Source organism: Uranotaenia lowii, chromosome 1 (genome assembly GCF_029784155.1).
Source record: "Uranotaenia lowii strain MFRU-FL chromosome 1, ASM2978415v1, whole genome shotgun sequence".
Lineage (NCBI taxonomy): Eukaryota > Metazoa > Arthropoda > Insecta > Diptera > Culicidae > Uranotaenia > Uranotaenia lowii.
In genome coordinates, this window is record NC_073691.1 from 136,376,645 (window position 1) to 136,404,490 (window position 27,846).

The following is a 27,846-nucleotide window of genomic DNA, read 5'->3' on the forward strand; positions in this document are numbered from 1 at the left end:
TTTCAGTCATGTCTTCGGTCACCCGAACAACACGCGGACCCGAATGAAGCACAATCGTCGCCTACTTGATTTGAATGAATTTTTCTATTAGCGAAAACTACTAGCCACCATCAAGTGATTAAAGGAAAGAGAGAGGAGAAAAATTTCATAAAGGATCTTATCTATGGTATCTGCATCCCACTTGCACCTGTGGGAACGTATAGATGTATCCCATTCTTAGAGCGGCAATAACCTGATTAATATTACTAAAGCGGGATAAAAGAGAGATAGTTAAATAGCAACATGGAATTTCCTCACCGGTTTCCTTTCCGCAAGCGCCGACTCTGCTTCTGGAGAAATGAACTGGTAATTTCTTCTATCGATGCAACCGGGTTTCAAAAGCGCCCATTATTAAACTATTTTCCGTAACAAACTCCCGCGTAGCACACAATCAAAACTTTCTATTCCATCGACAAAACAAGGTAACACATCATGCTTCACTTGATTTCTCAGTTTGAAATGGCCCCTGCACGCCCACGCATTAAACAATCAATTCCCTGCCCTTTTTTTCCATATCGGTCACATCAATTAGTTGGAAGCTAAATTCATCGCGATCAATCGCAGCAAGCCGGTAGATTCTCATGCTCATGAATGAACACGTCGCGGAATGGAAAACGAAATGATGCTGGCCCATACTTCTTCTGCACTTCTATTTTTTCACTAGGCACGTTTCTCTTTACTATATTTTATTCCAAAAATTAAAGCCATTGCCTGGCAGGCAAATATCGCAACACACTTAAAACCACCATCAACAAAATACCATCACTTTTTGTGATTTCAAAACTACCCCACACGTATCAACACCTGCCTTTCGTAGGCTCCTTTGCTTCAACGGAATCTGTAAATTTCAGGAGAAATGAAGTATCAGGAAATTCGGGTGGGTTCACGTACGAGTTTCGTGAAAATTGAGCAGTTCCCCTGTGGTTCGGAGAATCGAGGTCCCGAGCGGAATATATGCAATCTAAGTGTGTATGGTCAGTGGTAGAACCTTGATTCAAAAACGTATTTCTTTTGTTTGAATGGCCCTAGTTTTCTCTGCGTGTAAGTGTGAGTTTGGGTTCAGTGCGGCTTACAGCCCTCTGCCAATCGTCCATTCGACTTATCGCCCATCCGGCCTAACGACTATCGACCAAATAACCCTGTTTTGCACCTCTGAAGTGATAGCGTAGGCTTATCTTTTGTGAGGTTGTTCACGTTTTTTCTTCATTTAAAGGGAAGGGAATTCGAAAATATGTAAAAGAAAAACAACATGCATTCAATTTGTTTATTTCCTATACACTTGCGGTCGTGCTGTTGCTGATATCGTTACAGTGTTTGAATAATTTCTTCTAACAACATGTAAACCATATAATTTTTCCAGTTTGATGAACATTTACTTAAATGCTTACACGTTAACGCTAGAAGCTTCAGCAGATCTCTTTGCCCAGCGTTCGAATTAGATTGTGTTAAATGGGTTGACCTCAGTTAGGCTTGATGTACTTTATCCAACGATGTTGCATCTCCCTCACATAAAGCAACAAATTCTTGAGGTTATGTCCTTTCTTCTCTACAATTATTCTTCATTCAGCTTCTCGATAAATGAGATAAAATTGGTAACCCTTTTTTTATTTTTACACAGCGCGGAGCTTGGACTAGAAGATGCGTCAAGATGTTTCACTAGAAACATGATCAAATATGGGGAAATCTATTCCACTAAAAATAATAAATAAGATCATACAAACTTTCTTCATCTAATGCATTGATTTAAATGACAGGTTGCGATTTATACAAAGATCATTCGTCCGCTACTCACTTTCATGAACAATTTGTATGCGTTTGCAGTAAGTATAAGAGTATCTTTTTGTCTATCTCTAAGTAACTATAACATCGTATCGGAACAAATTCGGATTTCAAAACAAAAAATCAACGGTTAGGAGTGACAGACAGAAAGTTGGAAATTATAACAGAAATAGTCTGAATCAATGTTGAGGGCGGCAGGATCACAAGGATAGCTCACCGTCTACAGTTCGATATCACACATCCATTCGCACTCAACTACTGGATTTTACTCGTCCGAAATCGGTAGTTGGGGACGGAATTTGCAGCTTGGCCAGGGCAGTCTCGACCATCTTCTTGTACTTGCCAACCAACTCGGGCAGATCGTATGCAATCGCGATGTCTAGCTTGTTAATCGGGCAGCCTCGGAAGTAAGTGCATGTCTCGGACAGCTTCTTGAACTCGTACAGTGGGTTCAAGTGGAAGAAATCACGATACACATCCGGGTCGGGCAGATCGTAGCGCGAGATGTTGGTTAGCGTCGACAAGCCTTCGTAGATGTGGTATTGCTGTGGGTTTCCTATAATCTGGTCCGTGATGTGTTTCTTGTTTGTGAACAAGGTCTTGTGATTGTAGTAAGTCGTCAAGTAGCAATCGACCATCTTGGCGTGGTTGCGAACACGTACCTGCAGGGAACAAATCGAAGGGTTATATGGGTAAAAAAGAAGTTGCAAATATTCAACACTTCTTACAGCAAAACGACGCGCGCTAGCTATCTTATTTTCGATTCTCTTGTCGATAGCCTGGCCAAGGTCAAGGAGCAGAGAACGTTCCTGCGCCTGTAACAGTCTGACGGGTGCTCCGGTTTCGTAGGGATTGGACCACAAGGATACGGTATACATCACCGGTGGCTGAGCGGACGACATCAGTGGTGAAATGTTCCAAATAAGCGCACCCTGCACCCGAAGTAATTCTTCAGGTTTAACCTGATCGGCCTTATTCAGGATGATGCGAGTCTGGAGAAGAAACAAAGAAAACCATCAATATATGTTTGCATAAAATGGTGAGGGCATCGAAAAGCAATACCTGGTACTCTCGGCCCTTGAGCTGGTCTAGGATTGCCTCGGTTTCTGGTCCGACGTCTAGTTTGGACGGATCGTACACCAGGAAGATGATATCGGCACGATCGATAAACCACTGGCAGGCGTCGTTGAATGGGAAGTATTGGGAGACTTGCTTGCGCACTTCGAGAATGCCAGGAATTTCGACGATGTTGACCTGAAATTTATTTTGAGTTAAACAATATACAACTATTTTTACTGGCCCATTTATTTATCTATTTTATAAAGGGGTTTGAACTCCTCAGAAGGTATTCGTCTCTACTACTACCCACTGTTTTTTTTCTAGCCCATACTTGTAACACTCAATGTGCCAATGTCCATAAACAGTCGTTCCTAAAAATTCAAACAGCTAGAACTTGCCCTCCACTGATACGAATTTCACAAATTTGGCCTTTTTGAACCTGAGATATTTAGGGTACGCCATCTGGATGTATCTGATTTCAACGCCCAATAACTCCGCAATTTTACAATCTATTTTCAAAAATTCACAAGATCCTGTCAGGGTATTTTATGCAATTTATTCCTAGATTAGATTCAAAATACAACGTCGAATGACCACTCCAATTTAATACGCAAAACATTGGTCAGCATTTCGCGCTTTATCTTCATACTTCATACTCATTTAAAAATCAATGTTCTAATTTTAGTTAACGTTCTGGTGAAAATCATTTATGATATTTTTTTTTATATTTTTTGAGCTCAACCTTCCAAATTAAGTCCCATTAAGGTCATTTTCCTCGCGGATCTGTCAAATTATGAATTTTTCACCGTTTGTAGAAAAAAAAATCGGGTCTTTGAGGGCAAAATTTAAATTGTGAAAATACTTTTCAAAAATGCTCACAGAAAAAAGGATTTCAAGTCTTCAAATTTCTATACGGTTGAACGTTCAACGCTGAGAAGACAGTGATTTTGTTAAAATATGTATTTCTCATTTTAAGTTATAATGTTGTGTCTATTCAATTTCTGCTATTATTCTTCTGTATTAAAAAAAAACGGTGTTAAATTCTGTTGTTTTTTAAACTCGAGTTTAGTTTTATTTTCCTTTTCAGTAATTTTGTTGTCTAAAATTTGTCACTTAAAAAAATTAATAATTATTTAAAATTTTATATAAAGTGCGGCCCGCCGACAAGATTTCGAATTCAGCTTTTCTAGATCTTACATTTCAAGTTGGTAATGCTTGGATGAAATATTTTTTTTCATATTCAGAACCGATATAAATTAGTTACTCAAACCATTTCGTTTATAATTTTCAAAGTTACTTACTCGTTCAAGTAATTTATTAGGGAGCTTTTGACCCCTGAGGCGATCAAGAAGACCTTGTCCAAATTTCTGTAGCCCGGAGAAGGTCCAATCGGCTGCGAGCTGTGTACCGTCCAGTACTTCTGGCTCATCGCCGTGCATGAGGATGTTGAAATATGCCGGGGATGGTTCGGCTCCTGCAAAAAAAATGGGAAAGCTAATTCAGTCACATATGGCTTCACTTATTCATTTGTAATACAAACCGGTTCTGACAGAGTTAGGTGTGTACTCGTTTTGGGTAAGGTAGTTCAGGATAGTAGACTTTCCACCACTCCATGGTCCCATAAGGAGGATGAGAGGTTTCGAAAATATTTCTGGATCACCGAAGTGGCGATTGCTGAGATCGCGATACTTATACAAAACTTCTAGGGGCTTAATGGCGGTATCGTAAGTTTTCTTCAGATCCCGTAATATAACGTCCGCAACCTGTTGGATAGCCTTTTCTTTCTCGACAGCTTCTTCGTTGATGTTTAGGAGCTCATAAATGTGCGAAGTATCTCTAAGGTTGGTAGGAATTTCGTACTCCTAGTGAGACACGAACGGTTTTCAAGTGGATACAAACAATGGAAAACAAACGAGAGCATTATTCGACATCATTGAAAAGTGCGTGTTTGTGAAAAAAATAGAGAATGATTTTCATTACCAGTAACAAATCTTCCTCGGGAAGTGGTTCAACTTCTTCGGCACTTTCTTCTGGTGTAGCAGTTTCTTCGGCACTCTCCACTGGCGCCGCGGGTTCAACAGGTTCTTCTCCAGATAACGCTTCTTCTGAAGTAGCTTGGTCTGCGACAACAGTTTCTTCGGCGACTGCTTCAGCTGAATCCGTGGCCTCTTCGGCCTCTTGTTGCTCGGCGCTTTCGACTGGAACCTCTTCGCTGACTTCTGGCTCTTCTAAGAGTGTGTCATCTTCAGGAGCAATTTCGGCCTCACCTTCTTCTTCAGAAGCTTCAACAGCATCTTTTTCATCAGGCTGCTCAGTTGACGTTTCTTCGACCACTTCTTCGCTGACAACTGGGACATCTTCGGTTTCAGCACTATCTTCGGTAACTTCAGCAGACTGCGCGTTTTCATCCACCTGTTCCTCATCTGCTTCTGATGCGTCAAGTGTCTCATTTTCCTGTAAATAGTAATTAACTGTTATAAATGAAGTTTTAATGTCAAAACACGGTAACCCAATTCCTCCTCATAGAATGATTGATAACTTTAGTTAGTTTAGGATCAAGTAACAGACAATTCGGGGGTTCCAATACCTCTTCGGTATCTTCGTCATTGTCATCTTCATCGTCAACATTATCTAGATCTTCGTCGTGTCCATCTTCATGCTCATCCTGATCGATGATATCGTCTTCTTCTTCATCATCATCATATTGTTCTTCATCCTCATCTTCTTCTTCATCCCCATCTTCTCCATCATCCTCATCAATATCTGCTTCGTCGTCTTCCTCATCCTCATCGACCTCTTCATCGTCACCATCAATGTTGTCTTCATCTGCCTGGTATTCATCTATTTCATCATCTTCATCTTCTTCATCGTCTCCATCCTCTTCGTCTTCCGTATCCATGTCCTCTTCTGCATCATCGTCCTCCTCCGCATGCTGTTCCTCCTCGTCAGCATCCTCATCAGCTTCATCATCAGCATCCATGTTTAAACCTTCTCCATCATCATCTTCGTCATCGTCATTTTCTTCTTCTTTATCAATGTCCTAAATGATATACAAAGAGGCTTAGTCTTTCCATTGCTCTAGGAAAACGATGTTATTTCTGCACACAAGAATTCTCTATGCATTTCAAGGATCTCCGGGGAAAATGTACCTGTTCTGTACTTGCAAAATCTGCTGCGTCATTGTCTTCATCATCTTCGATGTCTTCATCATCTTCGTCGTTTGTCTCGTCATTATCATCTTCCTAGAACATATACCCTTCATGGAGCTGTATCGTCTCGGTTAAACGAAGCACGTGACTTTATACCAGGTGCTTCATTTATCGACTCGATTCAGTTTCCAACACCTACTCTTAACACCTATGTTTTGTCACCTGTATTATATAGCCCTCAATACTACGTCAACTTCCTACCTGGTCCTGTTCTTCGCCATCATCTTCATCATCGTCTGTTTCTTCGTCATCCTCTTCATCGTCTTGATCAGCCTGTTCTGCATCATCTTCGTCAGCTTCATCTTCCTGCTCTTCGGCCTCTTGGCTGTCTGCAACCGCTTCCTGATCATCATACTCCTGATCATCGGCTTCTTGACTTTCTGTTACCGTATCCTGTTCATCGTCATCTTCTGCAGCTTCGGTTGCAGTTTCTTGGCTTTCAGTAACCGTATCTTCATCTTCTGCATCATCATCTTCTGCAGCAGTTTCATCATCGTCATCTTCCTCGTCGTCTTCCGCTGCAGCAGCTTCCTGACTTTCAGTTGTTTCATCATTCTGATCATCTTCGTCGTCCACAAGAGCAGCTTCCTCACTTTCAGTGATTTCTTCGGCTTCCTCATCTTCATCTTCGTCATCAGCGTTAGCTTCTTGACTTTCTGTATTCAATTCATCTTCCTCATCTTCGTCATCATCGGCAGTATCTTCTTCGGCGCTAATATTATCTGCGACGGCTTCATCACTGGCGACAGCTTCGTTGTCTTCTTCCTATATATGTGATAGTGAATGTTTTCTTTAATAAGGCCACTTAGAAGAAAAAACAAACAAAACAAGAAAGTCACCCATCACACAAATAAAAGCAGACGAGAAAGCTTCCGGTTCTGGTGGAAACGTTGTTGATGACCGAAATGAGGCGGTTGATCAGGTTTGACTTTGGCGGGATGGTCGACATGCTCAAGTCGAAAGATAGGCGATAGAAAATTTTAGCAAAGAGTTTTAGTTCATCGGTGAATTAGAAGGATAAAAAAGGAATATAACAGTGTACTGATTCTGGAAAACAATCACAAATGATTTGCTTAACCCTTCATAAGTAAAAAATGGCTCAGAAAAACTGTTCACATAATATTCAACGAGGTTTTGATTCACAGCTCCTAGTTTCAGTGTTAAGAATAGATCTCGGGATCAACTTTTACATTGATGGGTTAGCATACTGCATTTGAATTTAAAGATTAAGATGTTTTTTACACAGTATAATTTTTACAAAATATTTTAGGAATTTAATACAGGCTAATGGCCTACAATTCCATATTTGAGTTCTATTGAAAACTCTTGTAAAAATAATGGTTTCTGAAGTTTATTCTATGAACAATTCTTCCCTTTAATGCATAAATTTCAGAATTAGTCAATGCGTCTTACCTCTTCATCGGCTTCTTCTTCCGAAGCAGTCAATTGATCTTCCTCACCATCACCAGCGTCCTCTTCATCGTCAGCTTCGTCATCTTCTTCGTCATCCGCTGTTTCATCCTGAACTCCTTCGGTTTCGTCAGTCTGTTCATCATCTTCATCGTCATCTTCATCTTCTGCAGCAACTTCTTGGCTTCCTTCCGTTGTTGTGGGTTCAGCGGATTCATCAAACAATGCTTCCTGGACTTCCTCGGATGCAGTCAGTTGCTCAGGTGAAGCTGGAACGTCTTCTTCAATACTGGTTTCCTCGGCGGCAGTGTTGTCTTCTTCTTCTTGACTCGTTACATCTATGGGAGATCCCTCTGTACTGGTTTCATCAGTCGGTTCCTGCTCTGGACTTGCAGTTTCTCCTTGAAAACGTGAAGTGTAAATTATACTCACTAGCAAAGACAATTTTTGCAATTCTTACCGGATTTTAAATCCTGTAGTGCTTTTTCAATGTATGGCCGACATTCGTATTCCGTAGGAGCTTCTGCATTTACCCGGAGATCTAGAAATTTAAATAACAATTTTATTTTTTCTATTCTTGTACATCATGCAAGAAATGAAAAAAGTTTAAAAATATCTCAGTGATGATCGGCACCAACTTTTATGTTTCAGTGCTTTTACATATATTATTTTTTGTGATCGTATGTAGAGTGCCAAGTCTTAGTTTTTCCTGAGCCTCAAACGAGATCGAGCGTTTTTTGCCCTCGCTCCTCGCATGATGAAAGCTTATTGATTATTAACCAAACTTTCATATATGTATAGGGGAGAATGAGGACACTTGTACCCTGAGAATACTTGATTCCTTGATTAAACTCTCAATTGTTTCTAAAATTAAGTTTTGTGGGGCCGTTCAGACATCAGGTGGACAGAAAAATGAGATTTTTGACCCCCACCCCCTCCCCCTACGTGGACAAGCGTGGACATTTGACAAACCTCTACCCCCCTCCCCGGATGCCCCCCGGATGGATTTGGACAGATTTGAAATTGTTTTTTTCTAAATCTAATTTTTGCCTGTTTGATATTGCAATTGGCTGATTTTGGAAGAAAAACGAATAAGCACCCCACCCCCCCCCCCCTCCCCTATGTTGACCACGAGGTATGTGAACGGCCCCAGTGTATGTTATGGGTATAATTGATCCCTGGAGTCCAAAACGATATATTTTTCATCTGAATGGATCGTGATCGTTGGTTATCATGAAATTACTAATATGTATATTAGGGTGTCCCAAAATTGCATTACTTCTGGGAATCTGGGGGCTCACCCTCCAAATGGTAGATTAGGATGTGCCGAACAAACTTTTGTATGGAGCCGACTAAAAAAAATCATGTTTAGAGGTTCCGCAAGCGCGATCTTTAAAAAAAGTCCACTTTCAAAAGATTTGATTTTAAATAAATTCTGGGTCCATAAATTTTCATTAAATTTATATATTTTATATTTTTTTAATTTTGTTTGTGTTAAAAACTACACGTAAAAAATACAAAATGAACCAAATTTGTATCAAAATGTAAAACTAGCAAGCTATTTTCAAGAGAAAAAAATTTTTTGGTCCAAAAATTTTGAATTCAACTGACCAAAATGTGTACCAAGCGCAGAATATTTTTGATACCAATGCCATCAAAAGATGCGGATTTTTGTGCACTTAAACTTTGCTGAACAAAACATGTGGTTTGTATCAACGTGTGAACAGCTATTCACGATTGAATGCTTAACAAAAATCACAATTTTGGATATTTTTTATTTAATTTATCAAATTTGTCTTAATAAATACCTACTTTAAAATCAAAATACTTGCAAAAAAGGACTTTGATGGTTTAAAGGAGTCATCAGAAGGCCATATGCCGAATTTGAGCAGAATCGGACAACAGGGAGGGGTTGCACTGAATCTAAAGTGTGAAAGGGATTCTAAGACATAGTGTTCTAAAGAAGCATTAAAAACTGGTTTTTCATCATACATTTTTGTCTTTATCAATCGATTGCTTGGTTATGAAAGTTTTATTAAAATTTCAATTAAGACTAACATTTCACTTGAAGACTGCAACTCGATTGGACTTAAAACAAAAAAGTTATGGCTGTTCAAAGATTGTATTTTGGTTACAAATTGTCCTGTAAAACTCAATGAGTAAAAAGTACTCATTGTGTGTTAAACGACAATTTGCCACAAAAATACAATCTTGGAACAGCCATAACTTTTTTGTTTTAAGTCCAATCGGGTTGCAGTCTTCAAGTGAAATGTTAGTCATAATTGAAATTTTAATAAAACTTTCATAATCAAGCAATCGATTGGTAAAGACAAAAATGCATGATGAAAAAACAGTTTTTTATTCTTCTTTAGAACACTATGTCCTAGAATCCCTTTCACACTTTAGATTCAGTGCAACCCCTTCCTGTTGTCCGATTCTGCTCAAATTCGGCATATGGCCTTCTGATGACTCCTTTAAACCATCAAAGTCCTTTTTTGCAAGTATTTTGATTTTAAAGTAGGTATTTATTAAGACAAATTTGATAAATTAAATAAAAAATATCCAAAATTGTTATTTTTGTTAAGCATTCAATCGTGAATAGCTGTTCACACGTTGATACAAACAACGATTTTGTTCAGCAAAGTTTAAGTGCACAAAAATCCGCATCTTTTGATGGCATTGGTATCAAAAATATTCTACACTTGGTACACATTTTGGTCAGTTGAATTCAAAATTTTTGGACCAAAAAATTTTTTTTTCTTGAAAATAGCTTGCTAGTTTTACATTTTGATACAAATTTGGTTCATTTTGTATTTTTTACGTGTAGTTTTTAACACAAACAAAATTAAAAAAAATATAAAATATATAAATTTCAGGAAAATTTATGGACCCAGAATTTATTTAAAATCAAATCTTTTGAAAGTGGACTTTTTTTAAAGATCGCGCTTGCGGAACCTCTAAACATGATTTTGTTTAGTCGGCTCCATACAAAAGTTTGTTCTGCACATCCTAATCTACCATTTGGAGGGTGAGCCCCCAGATTCCCAGAAGTAATGCAATTTTGGGACACCCTAATGTATATGTCCCATAACTAATGTTCATCTAGTGTTAAGTTTAGGAACCACTGTGGTAGCATAATATTGAGCCGAAGATGAATAAAATTGCTTGGTGACCACGTACGGAGAATTCGCTCTGGGATGATCTAGTCTTGAGTCCTAGGTGGATCTCTTTCTACCTATGACAATAGGCACCATCATCATTAGTAAACGTCATCATCGGTGATCACCAAGGCTGAGATTACAGCTGATAAGAGAGTGGTCCATTGTCTGAAAAACATCGCAATATCCGAGTCCAATCTGGAGACCTGCACACAAATTGATCTTGCCATCACCGACCAGTTGAGCATCCACTCCCGGTTACCTAAGTCGCATGTTGATGCGATCGCTCGTGAACTGTATCTAACTGCTTGCTACTAGTTATAAATACAAAATTATATTTTTAAGCCTAAATCCTAATATATGAACAGTTAGTTGAATCCGCGAGTGTTCTTTATCTCAAAAAATCCGAACCAAAAGGCGTCTCCGAGGCCGAATAACGACTCTTGGTATTCCGTTGACGATCACGAGTTTGGCCTGAGGTCAACGACCTGACACCGACCTGCAAGGGGTGACCAGACGACCAAGGAACCAGGTAGTAATTATCTAAAAAAGTTAACGGAACTTTTATCTTCGGATTTTACTAGATTTTTGCCTAGGGCCAGGGCACCCTGAATTATGGATCAAGTTTCCTTTAGTAAAGGATCAACTCCCCTGTAACTTAAAACATATCATAATATTTTCAGTCTCACGAAAAGCTTCTATTTCCTTGCTTCGAGTTTGTGTAGGTACATTGTACACGTTATTTATGTCGATTCTGACTTGAATTTTCGCAGCTTTTGGTCAATGGATCATTATTAGCTAAATAATATTTTGGAGGAATGTGAGATAAAGGATGCGGATCCCTGATGTGAAATTTTCATAAAGAAATCAAATTTCTGCACTCCGCTAGCTTCAACATACTTCCATACTCAACTTTTTAACTTTCGATTGTGGAAAAAACAACGAGAATATGCATCAAATACAAAGATATCATTTCTTCAATGTTATTTTGAACACTTCAAACCAGATATTTATTTATACTATTGATGGACGGATACCTTTAGGATACCTTCGTCCGACATAAAGGTGAGAAAAACTTAATTTATTTCTATCTTGCTTGTCAAAGCTAAAAAATATCTAGCTATTCCCAGCACCGAAATCTGTCGCGTTGGTGCTCATTAAGTAGCTCATTTCTAAATTTAACGAAGCAGTAGACGACCACCTTCAATAGCGGCAAGAGCACGTTATCGCTGTGAACTTATTATGCCGTTTGCTTCTCTTGCGCTCGAGCAGATCTTAGCAATGCTAGATCGCGGCAAGTTATTTGTTCAAAATTTAGGCACTGGTTCAACTTAGTTTAGACAAGAACGGAATTCTTTTTTTATGGTTCTTAAATTTACCTTTACCACTTTACTATAATAGCTGCATTTTGCGAATATTCGATGTTAGACGCCTGGTGTGTCCGCAATGCCAAATATTTTGTTCTGTATCGGTAAACATCTCTTGAATGAAAAGAACGAACCAAAATAAAAAAAAAATCATTCTCTTGGATTGCATTTATTAATTATCTCAAGGACAAACTACACGTGACACATGCACTCAGAGGAAATCTTATTATAAATTTCATAAGATACATCTTATGAACCACTTTTTTGCGTCCAAACTAATTTTTCATAGGAGTCTTATGAAATTCTTTCAATTTTCATACGATGTTCTTATGAAAAATAGAAGAAACGGCATTGTGAAAAAATGATGAACACATTCATTCATAGCATCAGTTTTTTTTCATCATCTAACAGTACGAAGCAATCGCCAGTTCATAGTTATTATAGTTTTCCTTCAATGTTAAATGATATTGTTATCTCCGGAATGGTAAGTTCGATTTGATGTTTTTGGTGTGAACGTTGAATATATTAGTAAACTAAAATACATTATTTGTTTACTTTTCAGCAAGCTGATCGGCAAAAAATGAAAGGTCGAAGATTAAGATGCGGTAAAAAAAAAACTTTCATGGAGCCGTCTGTTGATGCGCTGCTGATGGTGACCATGAAGAATTTAATTTTAAACAAATTTGGCAAACAATAAAGTGAATGTTTTCAGCATGAAATATCGAGAATTTTTCTTATTAGAGAGTGATTTACTGTTTCCATAAGAATCTCTTATGAAAAGCAACAACCTCTCATTGAAGTAGGCGTTCATCTTCAGAATTCATTCGCGTCATAAGACAATCTTATGAATTTCATTAATTTTTCTTATGGCGCCACTTCATAAGAGAATCTTATGGCATACATAATAGTATTTTTCTGAGTGTGTAGATTTTCAACATTGACATGGCAACCCCTCCGATAATTGTCGCATACGTCACACTGTTTCCTTTTTTATAGGTAGGCGTTTTGAGGGTCAGCTGAAGATATTACGCACTAGCAGGTTATTTTTGAAACTGCCGTTTTTCTTTCGCTTTTCACGTCATTGAAATCGAATGTTTGTAGTAGCTAAAATTATATTCCAGTCTTAATGGCTATTAAAGCTTTTAACGATGTCGATCTTGGTCTTGACATAGATTTTACCATTGTGAAGTCACCGATGTTTTGCTCATGTTCACATCGATTTCATCGTTATACGTTTCCAATCACCGTTCGATCCTTTATTAAAGGGTGATCGGTCAAAATTTGGCCAATATCAACTTGACGTAATTCTTTCAATTTTGCATTTAAAAAACCTAAACACCCCTCATTATGAAGGTGTGTGTGTGTGTAGAATGTTGCTCCTATTTTGATTTTGGAATTCACTCTTCAGTTGTCAAAATGCCGTCCAAGGAAGAAGAGCAGCGTATCGAAATTTTGCTCGCGCATCGCAAAATCTGAGCTACTCGCACGCAAAGCTGGCAAAATTGCTCAAAGTTGCCAAATCAACCGTTACAAATGTAATTAAAGTGTTTGGAGAACGTTTGTCGACAGCCAGGAAGTCTGGATCGGGGGGAAATCGAAAACCGGAAGCCTCTGAGACGACAAAGAGAGTTGCCGGTAGTTTCAAGCGAAACCCTAACCTCTTTCTCCGAAATGCCGCAAATAAGCTGGGTGTATCGTCTACAACCGTGCATCGAACCAAAAAACGAGCCAGACTATCGACTTACAAGAAGGTAGTGCTCCAAATCGCGATGATAAACAAAATACGACGGCCAAAGCGCGATACCGGAGGCTGTAAACGACGATGCTGACGAAGTTTGACTGCGTGGTAATGGACGACGAAACATACGTCAAAGCCGACTACATACAAGCAGCTTCCGAGACACGAGTTTTATACGGCAAAAGGAAGGGGAAAGATAGCAGATATTTTCAAGCATATGAAACTGTCAAAGTTCGCGAAGAAATATCTGGTTTGGCAAGCCATCTGTACCTGTGGCTTGAAAAGCAGCATTTTCATAGCTTCCGGGACTGTCAACCAAGAATTTACGTGAAAGAGTGTTTGAATAAACGTCTGCTGCCTTTCCTGAAGAAACACGGTTGTTCCGTACTGTTTTGGCCAGATTTGGTATCTTGCCATTACGGTAAAAAGCGTGCAGGTGATTCCCGAGGACAAGAACCCTCCCAACACACCAGAGCTCCGCCAATTGAGAAATACTGGGCTATTGTCAAGCGGATCCTAAAGAAGACCAAAAAAACTGCTAAGGACGAGCAGCAGTTCAAGGCAAACTGGCTTTCTGTGGTAAAGAAGGTGGACAAGGTGGCTGTACAAAATCTGATGGCAGGGGTTAAGCGGCCCGGCAATTCGGATTTGGAAAAGCGGAAGCCTAACTGAATATTTTTCCTGAATTTTATACTAATTAATCTTGAAAAAGAAATTTAATTTGATTTTTTAAATAAACGATTTCACCGATTTACGTTTTCCCTTGACCAAATTTTGACCGTATCACCCTTTATGTAGATTCTGATGGTGAGCCTTTCGCCGGTAGTTTTACCTAATACCGAGATGGGAATCGACCCCATGCCATCAGTGGACCAGCGATTTTCGTCTTATCACGCTAACCACTCGACCACCGAGACGTATTTTAGTGGCTATGAAGGATAATATAAACTGAAAACTGTTTCGAAAACGGAAAATTTGATGAGCTTACTCGCCACCTTTCTGTCAATTTTGTAGAGTACGGATTACTGTTCAACATATTCTCGTAATTTGTGATGGATTCGATCAAGCCAGACGAGATTATGGAATAACCGGAGATATCTTTGGAATTCTACACAACGATTCATCGGATGAAACAGCTATTTCAAGCTTTATGGAGCTATTGAAAAGTTCAGTGTAATATAATATATAATATAATAAAATATAATTTTTATTCGGATGTCATTATGTTAATTACCTTTAAAGAAATTTGAAGACATGAATCCCATAAAAATGGTAATAAAATAATGATAATAATAATGATAAAAATAATAATGATAATATGAAATTCAGGAACTTCAAATATTTCCGTTTACATTTAAGTTATTTTTTTCAACTCATCATAGAAACTTCTTTCTATGTATTGTGATAAAAACTGCACATGAATTAAAACAAATATGAAAAATGCTAATAAAGCTTAGTTCTTTTGGAAATAGGAAACTTTTATTTGCTGATAGCTAAGCTTGCCAGATTGCCCGGTTTTATCCGGGTTTGCCCGGATATTTGATGCCAAATTTCGAGAAAGTCCGGTCCGGCCCGGTTGCCCGGATATCGTGAAAAAAGTCCGGATATTGCCCGGATTTTTTCACAATTTTCACAAAGAAACCAAAAAAAAATTCAAAGTATTTGAGTAAGTTTTAGCAAAATCGATTTACGGTATGGATATTTTCAACGGTTGTTTCAAATAATTTCGCTGATTTACTTTATTAAACCTTTAAATATTTAAGTGTTCCAAAATGTTTTTGTAAGTCTGCAATTACATTAATAAAATATTAATTTCATTTTTTTGCATTTTTTCTTTGCTTTTATATATAATAACACCTAAATTTTGCCCGGTTTTTGCCCGGTTTTTGGATTTGAAAAATTTAAATCCATGCCCGGATTTTGCCAGGTTTTTTTGAAAAAATGCCCGGAATTGCTAGGCCCGGATGGGATTGGAAAAAATTCTGGCAACCTTACTGATAGCTCATAGACTAAATCAGATATTCAAATTTTGACTGCATTTTGTTGCCTGGCTAGTGAAGTAGACAATGTGCAACTCGAGACCCCATACACCCAACCTTCGGGTAGTGGTCATTAGACTGAGTCGATTTGGGGTCATTTTTGAATTTCTCAAACCCTGGGGTCTTAAAAGCTTCGTTTTGGTCCAAAACTCATCCATGATTTTTTGCAGAATTTTTAAGTAACGTTTACATGAGTAAATTTGAACTTTTAGGTTTGTATGGGAAAATTGAATATTTTGTACTGAAAAATCAACATCATTTTTGTTTCTTCTGTGGAACCGAGCCTGCTAATGGTTTTTGTGCCAATTTATAAATTTCTTCAAGGAAATTTTCCGCTGAACAACTTTGTCGAATATCATAACTCCGTATCTTTTTAGACAAAAAAGTTATTAGCTCTTTAACAGGTGTATGTCTTTTGGCATTGATAAACAAGAAATTCAATTGACACCACTGCTGGCTGCCTAGCAAAGTATTGCAAGACCACTTTTCATACCATAGCTTTTAAGACCCCAGGGTTTGAGAAATTCAAAAATGACCCCAAATCGACTCAGTCTAGTGGTCATATCACCTCTTGTCTGCAACTCCGATTCTCTACCTCCCCGTGGTGCTAGCTGGGGTGCGAGCAACCTTAGCGGAGATCGGGTACCCAACCCCGGTGGATGCTTTGGTCGCATGCAGACTGAGTCAGGGGGCTTCGTACGCGTCTGTTCTCCATGTCAGGGGCGGCGTGCGAAGTGCAACAGCGTCCTGGTGGTGTTCGGGACCCAAAACAGCAACATCACGACGGTCCTCCTGCGAGATAGTGGGGTTAGCTGCGGGCCTTGCGAGCCTGTGATTACAAAAAACATAAGCAACGAACAACGAACAACAAATTTCGGATGGAAATCGGCAAAGACCCACGCGACGAAAAGGGACTAGCGATTGGAAACTTGGAACATGGAACTGCCGATCTCTAAATTTTGTGGGCAGTACCCACGTGCTCTCCAACGAATTGAAGAGCCGCAAATTCGACATCGTAGCGCTGCAGGAGGTATGCTGGAAGGGCTCCACGGTACGAACGTATCCAGATGGTCGCGCCATCTACCAGAGCTGCGGCAACACACACGAGCTTGGAACAGCTTTTATAGTGATGGGAAAGATGCAAAAGCGCGTGATCGGGTGGTGGCCGATCAACTCACGAATGTGCCGGTTGAGAATCAAGGGCCGGTTCTTCAACATCAGCATCATCAACGTGCACAGCCCTCACCTCGGAAGTACCGGTGACGACAAAGACGAATTCTACGCGCAGCTGGAGCGTGAATACGACCGTTGCCCAAAACATGATATCAAGATCGTCATCGGGGATTTCAATGCTCAGGTCGGCCAGGAGGAGGAATTCAAACCGACAATTGGAAGGTTCAGTGCACACCAGCTGACCAACGAAAACGGCCTCAGACTTATTGATTTCGCCGCCTCCAAACGAATGGCCGTACGTAGTACCTTTTTCCAGCACCGCCTCCCACACAAGTACACTTGGAGATCACCGTACCAAACTCAATCACAGATCGACCACGTTTTGATCGACAGCCGGCATTTCTCGGACATCATCGACGTCAGATCCTGTCGGGGCGCCAACATCGAGTCGGACCATTATCTGGTGATGGTGAAGATGCGCCCAAAACACTCCGTAGTGAACAACACGCGAAACCGGCGCCCGCCTCGGTTAAATATCGCGCGACTGAAGCAACCTGAGGTCGCGGCAGACTACGCGCAATCGGTCGAAGCAGCGCTGCCGGCAGAGGGCGAGCTTAACGAAGCCCCTCTCGAGGACTGTTCGGATACCATCAAAACAGCCATCAACAGTGCTGCGGAGAACGTCATCGGTTATGTGGAGCGATCTCGACGGAACGACTGGTTCGACGAGGAGTGTAGGAGGGTGATGGACGAAGAGAATGCCGCGCGGGCGGCAGTAGTCCAGAGAGGCACCCGTCGAAATGTGGAAAATCACCGACAGCGGAAGAGGCAGCGAGTCCGACTTTTCCAGGAGAAAAAGCGCCGCCTGGAGGAGGAGCTCGAGGAGCTGGAGCAGCTGCATCGTTCCCAAGAAACACGAAAGTTCTATCAGAAACTCAACGCATCCCGCAAAGGCTTCGTACCGCAAGCCGAAATGTGCCGGGATAAGGACGGGGGTATCCTGACGGACAATCGTGAGGTGATGAAAAGGTGGAAGCAGCACTTCGATGAACACCTGAACGGCGCACATGCAGGAGATCAAGACGGTGGGGGAAGGTACATCGCCGGCGTAGCCAACGACGTAGAGGAGCCACTCCCAACGATGAGTGAGGTTAAGGAAGCCATTCGCCAGCTGAATAGAAACAAGTCGGCTGGGAAGGATGGCATCGACTTGGGGTTCCCCATCGATGCAATTAGTGGGAGCTTGTTGAATTATGTAAGTAAATTTTTTAATTGTTGCTATATCTTCTCCACCAGGCTGGGAAATGGTTGACACTTTGTTGTATTGAATAGTTATATCTATTTATATCGAAATATACTTCGATCGATCTTTACAACATCGTCTTTCAGTAGAAATTTTTCTCAAAGTTTCTTTGATTTTGATTAGTTTATTTGTTGATAGCTATTTTTAAGCAAAATCATCGTTTTTAAACTTTTTTTTTATGAATGACTGTATACGTTAAAAAAGCAACACTTTCTTTTGTGAATAACATCTGATACTATTTTAAGCATCAAACTGAAAATGAATTCGCACAAAATTTGGTAAAAATCTCTCATGGGGTTTTTAAGAAGGACTTCCAGAAAAAAACATAGACATAAAATTTAAGGCGCTACTGGTGTAATATTTTTGCACTGAGCCACCTTTTCTCAAATCTTCGGTAGAAGATGTTACCTATTTCCTGGATCCTGCCCTTCGGAGTAGCTCAGATTTTTAAAGATTTTCCTCCTTCGGCAACAAATAACATCTTTGTCTTCATACCATTTCATCAGCGAATTCACGCAATGGCATGATGCTAGTTCCTACCGAATCAGAGTATCAACATTGTGGAACCTATGAATAGGAAGCGGTAGCTTTAAGAGTAATTTTTTTCACATATTTTTCAGTTAATTGTGGGATTGTTATGAATGACTTACTGACATTGGCGTTTCCACAGATCACCATCGTACTAAGTGATACAAATCAAATCTTTCATTTTCTGTTTTTTTAATTTTCTGGTACATCTAAGATTAGCAACCATTGCACAGTGGTGCAGAACATCAATCTAGCTGTACGAAATTAATAGCACCCAGGGATGAAAAGATAGACATTTGATGTCTTCAGCAACATTGTTCAGTTTTACAAGGAGCATATTCTAGTATCAAAATTTTTGCCAAGGGGTCCACCGATAGCGAGATAAAAATGCTAACTTTTTTGTTTTTCAAATTCGGGCTTTGATGTCCTCGACATAGTTATTGATCTGATCAAAATACATAAGTTTGTTGAATATGTTAAAGTTTTATCACATCACCCTCAGGAGTTACAGTCGAAGTAAAAAAAAAATCTTGAAAAAAACAGTTTTTTGAACCTGACGCGTTGTAGATTGGATAAAATGGTTCGCTGTCTTTGAAATAAAGTTGTAACAAGCCACGATCTACAGTTGTCTCTTACATTATGATGGGTTTAGAAGTTGCTGAAGCTCTATAGAAAGCATTTAGTGTATTTTATTGGCAACTTTGGAAGGCTCGTCCATCGAAAAGTGCACATTTTCGCAACACCCTCTTTTTTGTGATTATTTTTGATGATAAGCGGAACCATTTCCATTTGAAATTAGCAGGGGAATCGGTGGAACTAGTAGAGATTTGAATGATTGAAAATACACATTTTATGTAAAAATTACCTTTTTTACTTTTGTAAAAAAACGTAAAAACATTTAATTAACTAATAAAGTGTTGTAGTTTTCTTTTATATATTTTGTTTGATTAAAAGACATTTAAATTCGATTAAAACTTATGACTCAACGAAAAGACAAAAGCGAATTGCTTGTAAGATTGGTTACTTGGATACAGTTACAAATGCCTTTTAATAAATCAAAATATATAAAATAAAACTGCAACATTTTAATAATCAATTAAATATTTAAAAGTTTTTTCTATAAGTAAAATAAGTAATTTTACATAAAATGTGTATTTTCAATCATTCAAATTGCTACAAGTTCCACCGATTTCCCCGCTAATTTCAAATGGAAATGGTTCCGCTTATCATCAAAAATAATCACAAAAAAGGGGTGTTGCGAAAATGTGTACTTTTCGATCGACGAGCCTTCCAAAATTGCCAATAATTACACTAAATGCTTTCTATAGAGCTTCAGCAACTTCTAAACCCATCATAATGTTAGAGACAATTGTAGATCGTGACTTGTTACAACTTTATTTCAAAGACAGCGAACTATTTTATCTAATCTACAACGTGTCAGGTCCAAAAAAAAACTGTTTTTTCAAGAGATTTTTTTTTACTTTGACTGTAACTCCTGAGGGTGATGTGATAAGACTTTAACATATTCAACAAACTTATGTATTTTGATCAGATCAATAACTTTGTCGACGACATCAAAGCCCGAATTTGAAAAACAAAAAAGTTAGCATTTTTATCTCGCTATCGGTGGACCCCTTGGCAAAAATTTGGGATTGTATCCCATTTACCCGAAAACCATTGCCCAGAATGAATTTTTCCCAGAATGACAAATACCCGAAATCAAACCCCAGAATGAACCATTTCCCAGAAAAAAAAATCCCCAGAATGCACCATTTACCAGAATTTTTTTTTCCCAGAATGGACCATTTCCCAGAATTTTTTTCCCCAGAATGAAACATTTACCAGAATGGCACAAATCCCAGATTTTTTCCCCTAGTATTTTTATTTGTTTTTTTTTCTAATGAATTCTTGAATATTTCATATGATTCGAAATTAATTTTTAAAAAAATGATTTTTTCAATGAAAATACGACTTTGAAATTTTCCAACGAAATTTATTTTATAACCAATACTGTGCTTTGTTTATCGTTTGGGTACTTTAATTGATTCAATGCTTACCATGGTCCTTTAGAAAACCGTTTTGGTATCCGACTCCTCACGCTGCGCGTTCGAACTTGAAAGACGTTTTGTCCTTCACGCTGTCGCGTGGCGGACGGGGCTAAGGGATCACCCCTAGCTTTCACGCAGACCTAGGAAGCCCGGTAGACCTAGACCAATGTCTTAGGGCCGCCGCTTCCGACGGCGGGTCGGCGGCCTCCTCGGATTTGGGAGCTTTGGCGGCTTTGTGCCGCCTCAGCCCCTTCATCCTCGTTGGTTGCGGCTTTGCCGCAAAAGAATAAAGTTATGAAACCCCATTTTTTTGTAACAATTCTTTTTTTTTTAAATAATTTCTAGTGAAGATAAATGTTTTCAATTTTCTGTCAGGCGAAAAAATTTCTGGTAGGGGAGAGGCGGGCTATATGCGCATATTAAGGAAAGCACTCATTTTCTCCCATATTCCAATAGATAGGAGTCTAAAAACTATATACACATGAGCGGACATCTGTTTTATATACGTTAGAGCAATTTTTCTGTTAAAATCTCTTACAGTTTTTGTGAAAATAATTTTATAATAAAAGAAGTCAAAATAGCCGATTTCCGAAACTGGCAGGCTAAATGCGCATATTTATGTTTTTAGCTATATTTCATTAACACTTGCAATATTTTGATATTATTTAATTGAAAATGGTTGAAACGGATGTTAAGCATACGTCAAGGCTGAAATTTTGGTGAAATTTTTTACATCACTTGTTCTAATGCATGAAACATAGTTAGGTATGCCATATGGCCATATTTTATGGTAATATTTTGTTCATATCGTATTTTTATCGGATCAGTATGAAGTTCTTCTTTTTTCGCTGTAAGATCGTGATTTGAGCGTAGATTAAATGTTTAACTGAAAAAAAGTAAAAAATTTATAAGACTAATCTATTTTTCTTGATATAGGCATTTAACCTGCCTTGATATGGGCATTCAGAACCTGTCTATTATTCCAATATCTTATCATTTACAACTTTGCCAAAAGCTTCAATTTGTTGAATTTCCGATTTCCAGATGAATTAGAAAGAAACCCCATTAAAATTTTTATTCACAGAATCTGTGCGCACGATAATTTAAAGTTCAATATATTATAACAAAACTGACAAAAATCTTGTTTGAATTTTTAAATTTTTTTGGCTTTATATAACCATCAAATTTCTTCATGCCATGTTTCAATAGCGTATTACCCTCAAACTGCACTGATTAGATACGTTGAATATCCAGCCATATTGTCAATCGGCTGTATGCGCATATTACCCAACATGCGCATTTAGGGACACTTCCCCCTACATGGTTCATTCTGGTGAAAAAATTTCTGGGAAATGGTACATTCTGGCGAAAATTTTTCTGGGGAATGGTTCGTCTGGGGAAAAAAATTCTGGGGAATGGTTCTTTCTGGCGATTGGAATTCTGGGGATTTTTCATTCTGGGCAATGGTTTTCGGGTAAATGGAGTACAACCAAAATTTGGATACTAGAATATGCTCCTTGTAAAACTGAACAATGTTGCTGAAGACATCAAATATCTATCTTTTCATCCCTGGGCGCTATTAATTTCGTACAGCTAGATTGATGTTCTGCACCACTGTGCATTGGCGATGTGGAATTAGTTCTACTGAGCCACGCCTGCGATCATGGAATTTGAAATGCGTTTGCTTTAATTTCGATAAAAATACATTTAAAGTTTCACTAAGCTTATAAAGAACTACTGATTGAGATTATATTGCATGTTGCATTTCAAGTTCAATGATTTGTTGGATGTTAGTAGTCAATTAAGCTAAAGTCTGCTTCATTTAATATTGGAACAAATTCTTTTGCTCATTGTGGCGCTCCTAGTGGACGGATTTGGAAACTTTTTTCACCCACGTGTCGGGAAATTCATTACCTTTCACCATGTATTTATGTCATAACACCAAACGATAGCATTTTGTAAACAACCGCCATGGAAGCCGAACGGAGAGATCAAATTGTGCACAGTTTTCTTGAAAATCCATTGTTGTCGGCATCGAAGCTAGCTAAACAGCTTAAAATGCCCAGAAATACCGTATGGCGTGTTATCAAGCAGTACAAGGAAACATTGTCGACGGCTCGGAAGCCGCATTCGAAGCGTCGGAGTGGAACTGTCGACCGGAAACTGCGTGGGAAAGTCATCAAGGCCGTCAAGAGGAATCCCAATCTTTCAGACCGCGATTTGGCCAATAAGTTCCAGGCCGCTCACAGTACGGTGCGACGAATTCGTCTCCGGGAAGGAATAAGGTCATTCCGAGCCAGCAAACAGCCAAATCGGACGCTGAAGCAGAACAATGTGGCCAGAATCCGTGATCGAAAGCTGTACGACCAAGTGCTGACCAAGTTCGACGGATGTAAAGTCTGCTTCATTTAATATTGGAACACAAACAATTGCGTGTAGTTCAGTCATTTATTAACGAATTCATAATTTGTTTTTCATACAAATGTAGCATTTTCTTTACTCTTTCATAAAAAAAAATTAAAAAAATTATTCATTGCTGTTTCGAAGAAATTCTCGTACTCGTACTCGTAAGAAAACTGTGCACAATTTGATCTCTCCGTTCGGCTTCCATGGCGGTTGTTTACAAAATGCTATCGTTGGTGTTATGACATAAATACATGGTGAAAGGTAATGAATTTCCCGACACGTGGGTGAAAAAAGTTTCCAAATCCGTCCACTAGGAGCGCCACAATGAGCAAAAGAATTTGTTCCAATATTAAATGAAGCAAGCTTTAAGCTAAGCTAATTTTCCGGTACATCTAAGATCTATATGTAGGTACCATTTTCTTTTGTGAATAACTTTTGATTGCGTCAAAGGAATTCATTGATATTTTCAGCAAACTTAGTTAGTAATGAATTGTGTGCAAATTCGGTAACAATCTGTCAAGAGATTTTTGAGTTAGCTTTCGTAAAGAAGAACATAGAAACCAAATTTTGTGAACTTCTATTGGTGCCATCTTTCTCACTAACAGTTAACTCTTTTTTTTCAAATGCCGGACACTTCAGAGGACTGTTCCCGTTTCCTGGAACCTGCATTTAAAAATAGCCTAGAATATTCCTTTTGATTGTAGTTTTGACGGATTTGGAATATTTTTCTCTTTCAGCAGATACAATACCTAAGTAAGTGCTTTTTCGAGCATTTTTCCTCGTTTATTTTGCCGTTGTCTAAGAAATTGTTAAAAATGACTTTCTGAAATTGCTACACCCACAGATTACAGTCATATTATATAATGCGTAGAAAATTTGTCACATTTTTCTTCTAGAGCTTTGTAGGAATATATAAACGGCACATGCCGAGATTTTCGAACAATCAGGAAGGTGGTCCAATCCAACCTGTTGATTTGTCCGCTAGACGAATCGGAAAGAAAAATGGTCACTTCCAGAGTCGAAGCGTTTGGATTAAGCTTGAATGAACCTTTTAAATTCCATGCCTTCATTTATTCATTGCATTTAAACTGCGTTTTCGAAACCTAATTTAACGGTTTTACCACATAAATAATCATCAAATGGTGCACTTCCATTTATTTCGGGATCTACCTGTGAAACGTTTTTGAATTTAATGCATACATTTTTTGGTTTCTATGTTCTTCACGTTTCTTGAAGCATGGATCATCAGAAATCTGGACGCACTGTTTATTATACCATAGCGCTCCTAGTTGTCGGATCTGAAATTTTTTGACAGTACTTTGTTGGGAAATGTTTCCTCTATCAGTGCTGAAAATTTCATTACGATTCGTTTTGTTACAAAAAAGTTACACGTGATAGAAGCCGCGAGACGAAATTAATTTTGGACACCCACGTTCAAAAATCCGATGTGGTTTGGTTCAAAAATCGCGAAATCTGATTTGAGGAGGCTTCCTGACCAAAAATTTTACAAAGCCACTGGTCGGAGTGATGTCCCCATCAAGTTCAAATTCGTTTTTGCCAATAACTTTGCAGAAAAGTGTTTGATCTGGCAAGATATTTGGAGCTGCGGCCGAAAAACCCCGGTTTTTTGTGAAAAACAAGACCATGGACTCCGAAATGTACAAGGAGGAGTGCCTGAAAAATGTATTTTTCCTTTTGTTAGATCTCACAGAGAACCAGTAAAGTTTTTGCTAGATTTAGCTAGCTGCCACTACAGCGAAGAGGTACTACAGTGGTATCGGGCCAACTGGTGGATTTTGTCGAAAAGGACGTCAACCCAACTGCCCTCAATTCCGCCCTATGGAAAATTTTGAGCAATTGTTAATCAGAAGACGAAGAAGAATGGTAGGATGACTCGGGATGCAACAGAGATGAAGAGATTGTGGAACAAAATGGCCGCTGAGGGCAGGGAATGGCCGTTGAGGTAAGTGAATAGGGTGTCCAAACTTAGATGAGTGGTTCTTGACGAAAAGTACGAAATTTCATCAAAACAACATCGGAATATTTTTTTATTATTTTTCCTTAAAAGTGCAGTAAAAACCCTACAATTTGAGCACAAAACATTTTTATTTCGTTTACATAGCTCCGAGATAGACCCTTTTTAATACTTCCAGATTTGTAGTGATCCATGATTTAGCTATTTCAAAATTTGATTGTGATTGTGATGTGATTGTCACCTTTGCTGAAAATTTCATGGAATCCCATCCACGCAATCGAAAGTTAATCAAAAAAAATTTTTTTTTCGAGAACAGGCCATATTCTTGTATCAGAATTGTAGAAGATGTATGTCGAAAAATTTATTAACCTCTAAGTTTATGTTATTGTATTTATACTTTCAGATTTGCTTAAAATAAAATAAACATGGTTACTTAAGTATTGACTTATCTGTTGAATTTAAACAACACATCAAATATGATATTGCACGGCTATGGATCTTTTGCCATTTGGACTTGAAATCTCCCAGACACCTTACCTGCAGTTCGTGTAAACGTTATCAAAATGCACGCGTGGGTGAATGTGTCATACGCCGTGCATAGTCAACGGATTTAAAAATACTTTTCAAACATCATGCACTGTTCCCTCGTCTACACAGTCACATGTGTATTCTTTGCTGACGCAACCTGGGATCAGCTCCTACATGTCCCTCAGCTCGTAAATGAACCATCAATCCAACCGAACCGCCACTTATTAGAGCAAGTTCGGAGCTGATCTGCTCTTAATTCCTCAAGATCAGCTGAACACATTTTCCACCTCAAAACCCCGCCACTCTGCTTTGACTATCTTCACCATCGGTCCACCATTGCATAACGACTGTTATATAAATTCCAAATATACACTCAATTTGACCACTTTGATTTTCGTCTGTCAGCTAGCCATCGTTGTCGATTTTCCACGATCCTGCCCTTGGCAATGGGTGATAGCACTTGCACTTTTCTTCCAAGGTTTTTCGCCGCCATGAATAATTCTTATCACTTTTTGTGCCACATTTGGATGCATCACTGGGATATTTTTGAAAATCGCACTCTTTGGTTGACCTTTGAAATTTGGTTTTATTCCTTTCCCTTCAACCTCACAAGACCTACCAGGAACCGAAAGGGTAAACAGTGCAAGTCCCAGCAGGACCCACACCGATAACCGCGCCATGCTGGAAACTCCGTCGTCTGCGTCTCAATCCTCCGGGGAGTCGTCTGGCGTTTTCGTCCTGTTTCGGATGAAAAGAAAACGGGTTCGAACGCGAGGAAAAACGAACAAAAATCAGTATTTTCGCTGAATTCCTGAGACGTACTGAAATTATATTTCTCGACGGGCTTGAAAAATTTCACTCTCCAACGCTCGCGAAGAGGGATTCAAAAAAAGACAGTGACGAGCACAGAACACCAACTTTCAACGTAAGGACACAAAAGTCTTTAAATCTTTTTGCTAATATTCGAAATATTTCATCCTCGTTTGAGGGTCGTTTTTGCTTCGAAAATCACTCACTACCTATTCGAGATTTAAGCTTTCGATTTATTCAGTCAAGATCAGTTAGCCTATTGGTGGCGAAAAACATTTGTTCAACTATCGGCACTAGGTTGAAAAACAACAAAAAAATGAATCACTTTAGGGCAAAAACTTCATTCGAAAAAAAATCATCCAGGTTCTATTAAATATGTCGAATTTCTTGAACAAAAAATTCCAACCTGATAGCTGACGGACAAGAGCGCGTATAGAATTTTTGGCGTATTTAGTTCACATTCGTACTTGGTATGCTTCAAGTGGCTTGACCAAACACCCCGAGCGGGAACGGTGGCAATGGGAAAAGTCATTCTCTGAGTTTAGCCTAAGCTGGGAGAGCGTTTTTCCCCGCAAACAGATGGGCAGCCAGCACAAAATTTTCCTAGTCTAACAGCCGGCGAACAGTGGGAAATTGAAACGGAAATCATCCACCGAAATTCGGAGCCAAATTCGCAAACTAAAGTATAATAGAATCTAGATTTGGAGTGGAAATTGTAAGTATAAATTTAATTTATAAATTAGGATTCAGAACCATGCTAAAGATGCAGGCAGAAGAACCGATCGATAGTTTGAACAGCTTCAGCGATCGCAAAATTCAAACTGTCAAATCAGTGGTTGATCAAAATCAGTAAGCAGAATATGAGTTCACACTTCAGATTTCACTGTTTATTGAATCTCCAAGTGAGTGAACCATCGTCAATTGAAACCTCTTCAAGCTCTGTAATAGTTAGTAAGTGTTGTTTCAAAACCGATTATCCCTTATCATTTCGGGTTGAAGCTTCATATTTGAGAATATTTTGGCCATTTTTTTGACACCTAGTTTTAGCGTTTTTCTGAAGTGTTATATATTCTTAACATTCACAGAAAATCTAAATCTTCTTGACAAACTCACTTGTCCATTTGTTCTTTTTAAATATTTTTTATTCACAATTTGATTACTATCACTTTCAAAGTGGGCAAAAAGGGTATAAATAAATCGTTAAAACAATCAATATGTTTACTGCTAGTGGAAGATTGAAAGTGTAAAATACTTTCCTTATGTTCAAATGTCTGAAA

The 27,846-nt window shown here is 38.8% G+C and overlaps 1 protein-coding gene across 1 annotated transcript; it reads right to left on the reverse strand.

The window, feature by feature from the left end:
• Positions 1-1,289: 1,289 nt before the first annotated feature.
• Positions 1,290-26,770, reverse strand: LOC129740193 (serine-aspartate repeat-containing protein I). The gene is made up of 12 exons (XM_055731811.1): positions 26,379-26,770; positions 7,957-8,037; positions 7,500-7,897; positions 6,288-6,851; positions 6,027-6,119; positions 5,465-5,917; positions 4,858-5,331; positions 4,418-4,739; positions 4,179-4,351; positions 2,881-3,072; positions 2,547-2,810; positions 1,290-2,480 (listed from the first exon to the last, which is right to left on the reverse strand). Exons 1-12 carry the CDS (start codon positions 26,437-26,439, stop codon positions 2,070-2,072), a joined length of 3,486 nt encoding a protein of 1,161 aa, XP_055587786.1. The 5' UTR covers positions 26,440-26,770; the 3' UTR covers positions 1,290-2,069.
• Positions 26,771-27,846: the final 1,076 nt, after the last annotated feature.

What these genes read in the sequence shown, in the direction of transcription:
- LOC129740193 (XM_055731811.1), bottom strand. Translation starts at nt 26,439, where the DNA reads ATGGCGCGGTTATCGGTGTGGGTCCTGCTGGGACTTGCACTGTTTACC. An exon ending in GTTTACCCTTTCGGTTCCTG is followed by an intron (nt 8,038 to 26,378) that starts GTAGGTCTTGTG and finishes TTAAATTTCTAG; the next exon opens with ATCTCCGGGTAAATGCAGAA. An exon ending in ACTACAGGATTTAAAATCCG is followed by an intron (nt 7,898 to 7,956) that starts GTAAGAATTGCA and finishes CACGTTTTCAAG; the next exon opens with GAGAAACTGCAAGTCCAGAG.